The 12,548-nt window shown below is 35.2% G+C and overlaps 1 protein-coding gene across 1 annotated transcript; it reads left to right on the top strand.

Moving 5' to 3' along the window:
• Positions 1-1,002: 1,002 nt before the first annotated feature.
• Positions 1,003-12,322, top strand: LOC132287171 (lysophospholipid acyltransferase 1-like). The gene is made up of 8 exons (XM_059789696.1): positions 1,003-1,394; positions 4,610-4,665; positions 6,700-6,920; positions 7,152-7,560; positions 10,504-10,589; positions 11,576-11,639; positions 11,738-11,856; positions 11,954-12,322. The coding sequence occupies exons 1-8, from the start codon at positions 1,090-1,092 to the stop codon at positions 12,092-12,094; spliced, it is 1,401 nt and encodes a 466-aa protein (XP_059645679.1). The 5' UTR covers positions 1,003-1,089; the 3' UTR covers positions 12,095-12,322.
• Positions 12,323-12,548: the final 226 nt, after the last annotated feature.

Here is a 12,548-nt window from a genome sequence, read left to right as displayed (position 1 = left end):
ATTTTATCTATTCTTCTTTTTCATTATTCATATATTTAATTCTCATATTGTATTGTATTATTTGGACAATATTACGTTGTTACCGACTCGTATTTATTGATAAGGACACAAACCTATCAGTGACGGCAATCGACAGAGCATACAATATTTTCAATGCTCATTCATTCATCGTCATCTGCCGTTAATTTCTAGGTACATTAAGATCAACTACCAGTACCACTACATCTTCAAACAGCATCCCCCACGCGTAGTCAATGCGCGTGTTTCTCACCATTCAGATCAGACACCAATCGCCCAAGCCCTTCCACGTGTCACACCACAACCACACACGCACGCATATTGACACTCAACTTATCCAGTAATTGTATAAAAGTCCTCCCAACTATAAGGAATTCTATATTTACCTCTAATAAACATTTTTTTTTTCTCTCCTACAAATGGTGGCGTGAGACCTTTTAAAACATTCATGATCTATCGTCAAATACATATATCTTTGGTCTCACGCTTTAGATTTGGAATTACTAATGATATGTTTGAGAACATAGAATCCACAATTTGAATTCAAATTTTTAATTAAATTTATTTTAATTTTAAATTCAAAGTATCTTTGATACTCCCAAATGCAGCATAAATTGATTTTAAAATTAAATTCACAAAAATTATAAAAAATTGCATTTTACCTCATATATTGATGCAAAAAAATTTATAGTTTAGAGGGTTTTTTTTTAAGCAATTAACTCAGAAAGAATATACGAGTATGGGAATTCAAAAGTTCAAATTTCACATAGTAAAGTGAGCTAATTAGTTTACTGAAAAACAGAAGTAAAAAAAAAAAAAACGATTTAGCTCCATCAAAAATCTAAACTGTAATTTGACATAAAAAATGTTGGGTTGCAAATTTTAGCTTTCTCCAGGGGTTTATTTGCAACCCTATCATAGTTGTAGGAGTTTTTTTTGCAATTAATTATAGATATACACAGACACATACGAGTATATGAGACTTACGGGTGCAATTCCCAGAGTAGGGTCAGGACTCGGGACTCAGAAGTAGTTGTAACAGAGGCTTGAGTCAGACTCAGACCCGCGACAATGGAGTTGGACATGGCAGCTATGTCTTCGGCGATCGGGGTGTCCGTCCCGGTCCTCCGATTTCTGCTCTGTTTCGCGGCCACCTTGCCGGTCAGCTTCCTCTGGCGCTTCATTCCCGGCGGACCAACCGCCAAACACCTCTACGCTGCCATCACCGGCGCTTTACTCTCCTATCTCTCTTTCGGCTTCTCCTCCAACCTCCATTTCTTGGTCCCCATGTTGCTGGGGTACGCTTCCATGGTCCTCTACCGCCGCCGATGCGGCCTCCTCACTTTCTTCTGGGGATTCGGTTACCTCATTGGATGGTACGTCTCTGATTGATTATACCGATTTGTGATCTGTAGTTGTTCTGAATCCGAAAGGTTTTTCCTTTTTTTGTGTATTGTTTATAAATTATAAAGTTGTTGTCACACACAAATAAATATTTTTTCTTTGGTTGCTGCTAAGAAATGTAAGCTAAAGAGAAGAAATTAAAACTTTTTGGATCTTTAACGGTCTCATTGAATGTGACCCAGAAAACAATAAGCTTCACTCAATCATTATAAAAATTATTGCTCTTAATTGACCCTAGTGTCTAATTTTTAAAGAGATTCAAAATGTATTCTTTTTTCTTACCGTCCTCTCTGTTTTCTCAGGAAACAAACAGTTATTATTATTTCATTTTTTTATTATTAAGATTTTTCTGTCCTCAGTTTTCTCAGGAAACAAACAGTTAAGTTATATATTTATATTTTTTATATGTCCTCAGTTTTATCAGGATACAAACAGTAATTTATTTTTATTTTATTTGTTACACGTCCTCAGTTTTCTCAGGAAACAAACGGTTACTTTCTACCCTCCCTACCAACAAAATGAAACAATAATCGGGACATAATAAATTTTTTATTGTCAAGGACTCAAGGTTAGTGCATTTGTGTGTAGATTTTAAAGATGTGACTTTCTTCAGGGAAAAAGTGCAATCATGTAATTTTTTATGGGTGTTATTACTGTTATAAGTATTTCGTCCTGTCAATTGAGTTAGGGATATGCATAAATTGATGCTTCTAAGTGACAAGTTATGCAGTGGGAAGTGTCTACTTTTGAGAAGTTCCTTTTCTTAGCGAGGACATATGCTTTGCTTGTTATGTTACATAAATTTTACTTTAAGGAAGGCTCTAATTGTAATTCTAGGAGGTAACTATGACTCATGACCGGAAAATCTAGCTCCTTTTGAATGAAAAAAGAAATACATACAGTCAGAATATATTTGATGAGACTTGTTTCCTTATGTTTTATAATTCTGTAATAAGTAAGTAATCCACCAAAATCAAAACCTTATGTTCATGAGCTGCAAAAAATTTCAGTTCTTAATAACTAAGAATCTATAGTTAATATTATAAGTTATTTCTTTGTCCTCTCTAAACGATTAAAGCAAGCATTGGAGCTGAATTTTCCTCTGAATTCCTTCTCCTAAAATCCAAGATGTGGAAGAACTGGATTTAGAGAAAGAGAAACCTTTCACATGTTCTTACAAGAATTTCTCTCAAGAGTGTAAGTTAAGTAATTCACAGTGTTCTTGATGAAGTACATGTGTTTTGTCAATTATGTTGGACTTAGATTCTTCGATCTTTCTGATGTCGGGGATTCTTTGTTTTGGTTCGCATTACAACTTTATTAGAAGAAAATTGATGTTGTTGTTGGTGCTGATACCAAACAAGCTGTTTGACACAGCAATCTTAATTCTTAAATGACAATACTGGTATTTTGAACTTAGTTTGACAAGCATACATATTAAATGCACCAGTCATGGCAAAATATTTCTAAGTTTGGAGACTCTGTTGTTACATAGATTCACTTTTGACCAGCTTCATCTCATCTTCTAGGCTAATGGGTTTCATCCTATGAAGCACCGACACGGCTCTAAGGGTCGAAGTACCGGTGTCAGACACATGTCCAACACGGACACGCGTATCCTAGGCTTGGACACGTGCCCGACACGCTCTAATCGTGTCCTGCATTTTTTAATATATTTGATGCAGTCGGACACCGAACGGACACAGATCGGACACTGATCGGACATGCACTGATCTGAACAGACACGGCCTTCTCATCTCGGGACTGAGCTATTTCACCGGCCTCTTTTGCCTGAAGTAGTGAAGGAAGATGATGAAGAGAGCCAGAGTGGAAGAAGTTGTGAAGGGAGCCAAACTAGGATGTATCTATAGATGTAAAAATTGTGAAGATAAAGAGACGTAAGTGAATGATCGGAAACCATGGGGGAAGACGATGGCGTAATATTGTGTTTATAAATCTGAGATCTGAAATTGTAAAGATAGAGGTAAGGTACAGCAGAGACATGGGTGAGTGGGTTGAACAAAGTGATAGACTTGAGATATGAAGATAAGGTAGGAGCAGAGATGCGTGGGTGAGTGGGTTATTGAAAAATGTGATTGGGGAGCGAAAGAGTGGGGTTAGGTAAGAGTTTTATTTCTTATATATATATATATATATAATTTTATTTTATTTTATAAATAATACTCTCTCTACATTTGTTTTTTTTTTTAATAGAATATGTGCTGTTTACTTTATGTTTTTTTAAAAAAATATGATTGGCCTAATTTAAATGAGTTGTATTTATTAATATATATAAAAAAATTAAGTAAAACTAAATATTTTTTATAAATATAATAAAATATTATTATTTTATTGCCGTATCCATGCCGTGTCCGTGTCCTGTTTTTCCGTATCCGTGTCGTATCGTACCCGTGTCTATGTGTTCTTTATCTTTATTCTTCTGCTTATATAATTTTTAACTGACAAATGAAATACTTGATGCAATTTTATGCTCTGTTTCTTCGTCTTCCTGCACTTAAACCGGATAATCTCATCTCTTGCTATAGGCAGATGACTAGGCCAGTGGGTGTATCTTTGTGGTAGCAACAATAAATATTTAAGAATTTTACATTTAGTGGAAATAAATCTGTTAATGGAAAATCTTGCGATATGGAATTCTGGAGCAAACCTTTCCAATTCAACACTTGACCAACTTCTTCTTCCCTTTTTTTTTTTTCTCTCTCTTTTCAGTGGCTTATACCCACTTTGAGTTCAGTGCTCACACTCACTTGGTCACCCTGCATGTATTAGTTAAGCCTTTGTAATTTGAGATGTAGGGCTTTCGACACTCTGCAGGAAATTTTCTAACAAATCATTCAATTAGTTGAACAACATTTGCGATCAGTCTTCTGCTATTTAGCTGTACTCTTGTTAATGAACAACGGGCAATATTGTTAATTAGTTTACTCATTGGTTCATCTTATTAGTTGAGCAACATTCCTCTTGAGTCTTCTGCTATTACATGTACTGTTTTTTTCAACGAACAATTGTCACCAATCACCAATCACCAATCACCAATGTTACTTCCTTTAATTTCCTTGTTTGTTGGATGCTAGAGAATCCACAAGAATCTTCATTTGAACTTATTAAAATCCTGCAATTAAAATCTAAGGTATTTAAAATTCTCACTATTTGTTCATATGTGTAGCCATGTATACTACATGAGTGGCGATGCATGGAAGGAAGGAGGTATTGATGCTACTGGTAAGCATTATCCTAAACTTTCCGTACACCTTGGCTTTCATCTTTCTTGAGGTAAATGAATTAGACCGTGTGCCTTCATTGTAAATAGATAATTTGGTAGGTGATAGTTGGAGCTATTATGCGTTAATGAATTCAATGTTTTGGGTGGCATAAACAAGAAAGCGCCAATCACATGTTCTTTGGTCTTTGGACTTTTCTAAGTGATTTTTTGTTCCTCTCAATTATGGAGAATTTTTTAGGTGCTCTAAGTTCATTTTGTCATGTGTGTGTACTTGATATGCAACACTTAAAGAGTGACAACAAGAAAACATCTTTGATGATGGGTATGGCTGCAATTTATTGTAATTGGAGTTGGTGTTGGTCAGATCGCAAAATAGTGGAGCTACTGGAAGTACAGGCAAACAGTTGGAGCATGCATAGGCAGACATACAAGGTTTTGGAAATTCCCTTTGACCCTAGGCTCCTCTAAAAGGTTTTTGATGGAGTGGCCCCTCCAAAGATGTAGTGTTTTGGCTATCAGCCATGACTCGATCTTTAATATTTCTAATTATGTACCTTTCGATAAATATTTAATAATCCTTTCTGTACATTATAAGGCCCATAAGTTTATATTATTGCCTTCCAGTTCTGCCTCCCAATAATTTATTAGGAATAAGACTAAGTATTAGAGTGATTTTCTTTTTCTTTTTTGTTTTTGACAAGTATATTAAAGTGATTTTCTGCATACTAACAAAATCAATGCATGTGTAACGTAAATTTGTGGAAGTCTCTAATGGCGTTATGCATTCATGTAGTTGATCAGAATTTCTTTGGAAAAACTTTTTTCTTGAACCACAATATCTTTAAGTTAATATTATGGGGCTACTCCCCTATTATCATCTTTAGACAAATGGGAAAATGGTTAAAATTTTACTTATTTATCCTATTATGCAGTTGAGAAAATAATATGCTTATTAGACTGTTTGCGAGCCATGGAAGACAATTCCTACTCCATGAAGTATTTTAATTGACTTTAAAAGAGAAGTGTTAACCACCTAGGAAAAAAAGAAAGTGAAGTGTTAACCACCATCTACTCTAAAAGCTTAAGCTCTTAGAGAGGGTTTAACTTTAATATTGAAATCCTTCAACATGCCCCCCTCACGTGTGGCCTTCTTTTTGGCCCAACACATGATTTTCAATTTGTAATTAGGGTGACGGTGAGGTTTGAACTTAAGACCTTTGGCTCTGATACCATGTTAACCACCATCTTCTCTAAAAGCTTAAGCTGTTAGCAATGGTGTAACTTTAATATTTAAATCCTTCAACAAGAAGGACGGTAATTGATAGACAATAAAGCCTTAAAACAGGTCATTCATAAATATTTATTTATTGTAGATAGAATCCTTAACGTTGCTGATGAAAATAACAAGAAAGTCTCTATATTAGTTTTCTTGCTGTGTTGAATATTCTTTTGGATGCTTATGCCCACGCTGCAACTCACTTCATTTTAAAAATAGTGTGTTGGACACATCAAATTTTTATTGGATGTTGACATCTGTTTCAGTGTCCTAGTTACACAAAAAATTATTTTATGCTGAAGGTAATTTAGTAAGTTTATCTTTGTTTACCATGTATGTTGAAATTTTATAGCCATAGAGGGGGTTCATATTTGAAAGGCGCATATCAAAAGTGAAAGTAGAACATCTGGACTTCATGTTGCAATATGCCTAGATCAACATTGTCAACCTTGCCCATCCTTAACAGTAGTGTTGTTTATTTTATTTTATTTTTTCTCTCAAGTTAAAAGCTAACTAATGCTACATTTTATGAGTTTATTGTCAATGAAGTCAGTTACTCTTAATTTTTGAATCAGGTATAAACTTGTGATCATCTATCTATCTAATATATGCGTGCATTCCCTACTTTTGATTTTGAGTTTTCCTTAGCTACCTTAATAACTTTTTTGTATCAATGTACACATTTAAGAACTTTTCCACATCAATGTGCACCTTTGTTACAATCCTGATTCAGCTGTCATCTTTAATCATTGCATAGGTGCTTTAATGGTGTTAACACTGAAAGTCATCTCATGTGCAATAAATTACAATGATGGATTATTGAAAGAGGAAGGTTTGAGTGAGGCACAAAAGAAAAACCGATTGGTTAAGTTGCCCTCATTAATTGAGTATATTGGTTATTGTCTCTGCTGTGGAAGCCACTTTGCCGGGCCAGTTTATGAAATGAAGGATTATCTTGAGTGGACAGAAAGGAAGGGGGTAAGCCTACTGTGTTGTTTGTGTGCTCTTTTTTTTTTTATGTTCTGTATTTTCATCTTAGTGAAATTAACTAGGTCTCGCCAACAGGCCAGTGGCCTAGCGGTACCAAGCCCCTACTTCTCAAAAGGAGGTCAGGGGTTCGAGCCTCAATGGAGGCATGTGTGCGTGAGTACCAACTAAGAAAAAGAAAAAGAAATTAACTAGGTCTGAGCTTTGATTACCATCTCTCAGATTTGGATGCATTCTGAGAAGGAACAGTCACCATCACCTTATGGGGCAACAGTCAAAGCTCTTGTCCAAGCTGCTTTTTGTATGGGCTTGTACTTGTACCTGGTACCCCATTATCCACTGTCCCAGTTTACTGATCCTATATACCAAGAATGGGGTTTCTGGAAACGGTTGAGTTACCAGTACATGTCTGGCTTTACGGCACGTTGGAAGTATTACTTCATCTGGTCAATCTCAGAGGCTTCTATCATTATTTCTGGCCTGGGTTTCAGTGGTTGGACGGATTCATCTCCACCAAAACCGAAATGGGACCGTGCGAAAAATGTTGATGTTTTGGGTGTCGAGCTGGCCAAGAGTGCGGTTCAATTACCACTTGTGTGGAACATACAAGTCAGCACCTGGCTACGCCATTGTGAGTTTTCATTGCTTTGACGTGTTACAATTTTTATCCCCTTCCCCTATAGGTTTTGCTTTTGCTATCTTAATAGAAACATTCGTATTTGTTAGCATTTAACCAATAACCAGAAAGCTTTGATTTTCCATCTGGACAGTGACAAAGTCCAAAGTATGGCCTGACATGGATTTCACTTGAGTTTTAGTACAATCTAGATACACACGAAAGACCTGGCTGGAGTAAAACAACATAAATTAGTACATTTTTATTTGTCTTCGTGAAATTTGTACACCTCTGATTTAAGATTTGCTGGTATTCAATTTTAGGGTGTTTTTGGAATTAATTGCCAGCCTAACCTGAGAACATTCATTATACACGCACTTGTATTGTTCACATCTTGATAAAATTCTTACCTATCCATAATGGTTATATAACTCCATCTGTGTTGTGCATAGTATCTTATCCTTATGTAGGCCGCGTCCCACTGGATAAAGGAAGAGGACTGTGTTAGGTAGCTAGGTATTTTACTGATGTGTTGAACTTGCATCAACTTTCGGGTGTTCCTAAAAATGGACTAGGGGAACCTCATTGGTCACCAAATGCGGCATTAGTGGGAAAATATTTCAAGTTATTTTGTATGATCACAATAAAGAAGTTAGTGCAATAAAGTAGGTTTAGATTAACGACCTGGGATGTATGAATATTGTAGGTCACATGATGGAGTTTGTAGACGCGATGATTAGGAGGAAGGCTAATATAGCATGTCTATGAGAAGATAAGTGCATAGGAGAAGAATTTAGGAAAAATGAAAATACATAATCCTATTACATTGAAAAAAAAGAAAAAGAAAAAAGACATGAATAAAGTAGATGGTTTATAAAGAATTTTTTTTTTTTTGATAAGTAGATGGTTTATAAAGATTAAAAGATTTTTTTAACTGTATTTAAGATAAAAGACTGGACGAGCACATTAAAGGATACCTTTTGAATCAATAAAAATTACTTCAATTTTTGACGGTGGGATTATATATAGGAGGAGACTTTAATGGCTATGCTTTAAAAACTGTAAATGGTACAAGTTTATGATGGACATGGATTTGGCGGTAGGAATGATGTTGGGGAGGCTTTTCTAGACTAACTGGTGGCTATGATGGTGAATGGATATTTTAAAAAGAGAGATGAATATTTAACAATCTGAAATAATAGGTTAACTAAGAGTCGGATTGATTTTTCTCTAACCTGAAGGATAGATCGATTAGAATGCCAAAACTGGAGGAATAGGATTACGGAAAGAGAAAATTAACATCATACTATGGTTGACGGTTTGATATATACTTGTTAAAAGATAATCCAGAAAGAGAAAAGAGATCAAAACTCAAAACTATTTGGTGGAATTTTAAAGAGGGGATAAAAGGCAGAGTTATTAAAAAATGGGATGCTAAAAGAAGTAACATGAAATTCAGAAAATGGAACTACTATAATGTTTAATAGGAATAACAAATGTATTAGAAAATATCATAAAAGGTGTTTTGGAGCATAAAAAGTCAATATCTAGGAGAACTTGGTCGTAGGATGAAGGTATCTGAACCATAGAGTAAAAACAAAGAGTATTAAAAAGATTGGCAAGAAGGTTCAACTGATACGGAAAATTATATAAAAATTTGCCAAGTTAAATGAGAGAAAGAGAAAATATTTAATTATATTAAGTGCATCAAGAGTGAGTAACGAGTATGAAGTGCCATGATGAAATTAGAAAAGTAGAAAAGTTACTTAAGAGAAGTTGTGGAATGAAAATAATATTGGATGTTTAAGTTTTACAATATAATAACTTTAGGAAGATTGGAAAAATATATTTTTTTCACAGAATAAGTGTGCAAGCTTAAAAATTCATTCAGAAAGATGAAAATGTGAGGGGTTTTAGGACTAGATGACATTCTATTGAGTCTCGGAAGTGTTAATGGGTTGAAGGCACTGGGTACTAATATTGTTTGATATCATAACAACTAAGGAATGTGTTATGAGTGGTGAAAAAATACCTATGGATAGGATTTAGGGAGTTGCAAGTGGTTTAACTGAGGCTATGGCCTTGGATAGAGCAGAATGAAATTCATGAATCATGTAGTTGACATTGAATGGTTAGGAGAAGACTTAGCTGAGTTGAATTGAGTTGATACTATGAAATTAGAGAGTGGATGGGAAGTGTATAAGGTTGAACATCAGTACTGGCAAATTCAATATGGATTTATGTTTCGAGTAATAAATAATGAAAGCTATTTACTTAATGAGGAGTCAAAAATATATATTGACATGATAAAGCATTTGTCATAAGTTGTTAGGGTACTGAAGTTAACTGATTCAAGTTTGATTGGACAATAAATATTTCTTCATTGTATCATGCTGTAGGAGAATGTGTGGGGATGGGACAGGTGGTCAGGTGAAGTTATTACTGGATTGGTTTGAACATAGCATGCCAAGACATTATTGAGGAAAGCCACTCAAGCTGTGTGCAACTCTGAGCGTGTCAGTGGTTGTGTTAAATGCTCACATTCCAGACCTGTTAAGATGACAGGCCATGAATGTTGTAAATGTTGTTTGGGCTGCCTTGGGCTGTTAGTGCCCATATGTTGCAAACATTAGATGGTAGAAATTTTCACTCTGAATATGTGAGTGGTTGGATTAAATGTTCACACTATATACTTGTCAAGATGACAGGCTATGAATGTTGTAAAAGGGTTTAGGCTGGCTTGTTCCTTCAAGTCTATGAGGCAGAAACCGCATATATTGCAAACATAGATGCTAATTTAGTTGGGCTAGAAATTGTCATTCTGTACAAAAGAATCCCGGAGCATGATATGTTTATTTAATGTGATAAATTCCATCCATTATCTAATATTTTGGTTTTCTTCTAAATTTTAAAAGTGATAAATTTTAGTTGTTATCTAATGTTTTAATTTTTCTCCAGACGTTTATGAGAGGCTCATTCAAAAGGGAAAGAAACCTGGTTTCTTTCAGTTGCTGGCTACCCAGACTGTCAGTGCCGTTTGGCACGTGAGTATTACTTTAAGCTTTATGCAGTCGAGAACTTTGCTTATCTATTGATGAATCAAAACCTTAATCATGTATTTGTTACTGCATTCCTTTGCTATTAAACTTTAAGTTATTGGAGGCTTGTAACGTTTCACTGCTTGTCAGTTCTTAAATATTTGTGAGGATTAACCGTAATAGGATTATCAGGCATATTTTCTAACAGATGCTTTTGACTTTTATCTTGACATGGTAAAATAAATGCATTTAATGCACATAAATCTGTCCTTCTACTTCTTTAGTTGGATGGTATGGCAATTTATGTTTTAACTTTATTTTTTTTCTACCAGCAAAGTAGCATAGAAACTGTGAATCATGTGACTAAACATGCATGCTTTGATATTGTTTCTGTGAGTTCATCTGATTTGTGATGGAATTCTGCTGGTATACTGTGCTCGTGATTGTTATAAGAAGGTCTTGGAAGATGATGTATACTTGAACCTGGGTGAAATCCAATGCAATCATACCTATTGTCTTGCTGTTGGTAGTAATAAGATTTATTGTTTCTGCAAATGTTTTCAATCTTTCTTAAACAAAGCCTTGTAATTTTGAGTCTCTATCGGTTCCTTCATTTGGTGTCAGTGTTCCCAAAACTTCATCAAATGGTGATGCGATATTCCAGCAATATGGGTATACACTGATGATGCTATCCCACCATATAAATTAAGCTATCTCAGTTGGATCTAGTTTTTTGATTATCACCCATTGAAGTTTCTCCTTTTGCAGATACTCCTTGGATTTGTCCCTCCTCTCATCTGAATATTAATTATTGTCTTAGATATGCTTATTACCTTGGGGTCACCCTGTGCGCATATTCTGCTTCTATGTTTCATTAATTAATATTTCATCTGAGACGTACATCTGGGTGTTAAGAGTATTTTCTGTCTTCAAAATCTACTTCTTTACTGAGCTAACTTCTTGTTTAAATGGTCTCATCATACATATTACAGGGATTATATCCTGGATATATCATATTCTTTGTGCAGTCAGCGTTGATGATTGCCGGTTCAAAAGGTAACAATCAGACCTCCCTTTTCCTCGTGGTTCTTTTTACAGATGGCTAAGCATTTCTTTGATTGCATTAAATATAATCTCTTTCTGTTTATGAACAGTCATTTATAGATGGCAGCAAGCTATTCCGCCAAATATGGCTCTGATCAAGAAGGCATTAGTGTTTATGAACCTTGCATACACACTTTTGGTGTTGAACTACTCCTGTGTTGGTTTCCTGGTTAGTCTTCGTATTTTTTTTCACCCGAAGAAGTGAAATTCTTTTTGGAAGTTAAATCTTAAACAAAGTTTGACACATCTCTGCCTGTCTGTGACAGGTATTAAGCCTGCATGAAACACTTGCCGCATACGGGAGCGTATATTACATTGGGACCATTGTTCCCATAATAATCATCCTCCTCGGCAGTGTAATCAAACCGCCAAGGTCTGGAAGGTCTAAAGCTCGGAAAGAACAGTGAAGGTAGAAACCACATTTTCTGCTTCTCTTCAGAGTACATGGAATGAGATTAGCAAATTGTCGAACACTACTTTCTGCGGAATCACCGTTTTTTGATGAGTTGTAACATCTGCTCTGATCTTACGATTGTTGAGCCTGTCCACATTTAAATGTGTACATTGAGTTACAAAATTAGAATTAACTGTAACATTTTGAAACACTTAAAAGATAACCTACACTTTTTTTTTTTTTTGCTGGCATTTTTATCCTAAATTGATGTTTTTGCGGAACATTGAATATGATCAAGATAGGGTGCATTGATGACTCAGAGTACGCATGCAGTAAGCTGCCAACTGCACGAACCTTAAGTTCCGACTTTATGGCGAATTTGGGAAAATGCTAGTAGGTATGAGAACAAGAAAACTGGGATTATATATTGGAAGATGAGGCTAAAAACTACTACATGTTCTTCGTTG

Source organism: Cornus florida, unplaced genomic scaffold (assembly GCF_030987335.1).
Source record: "Cornus florida cultivar Cherokee Brave unplaced genomic scaffold, ASM3098733v1 CherokeeBrave_3.0.0_Hap2_Chr11, whole genome shotgun sequence".
Taxonomy (NCBI): domain Eukaryota; kingdom Viridiplantae; phylum Streptophyta; class Magnoliopsida; order Cornales; family Cornaceae; genus Cornus; species Cornus florida.
The sequence above is the reverse complement of the archived record's forward strand: the minus strand, read 5'-3'. Positions and strand labels throughout refer to the sequence as shown.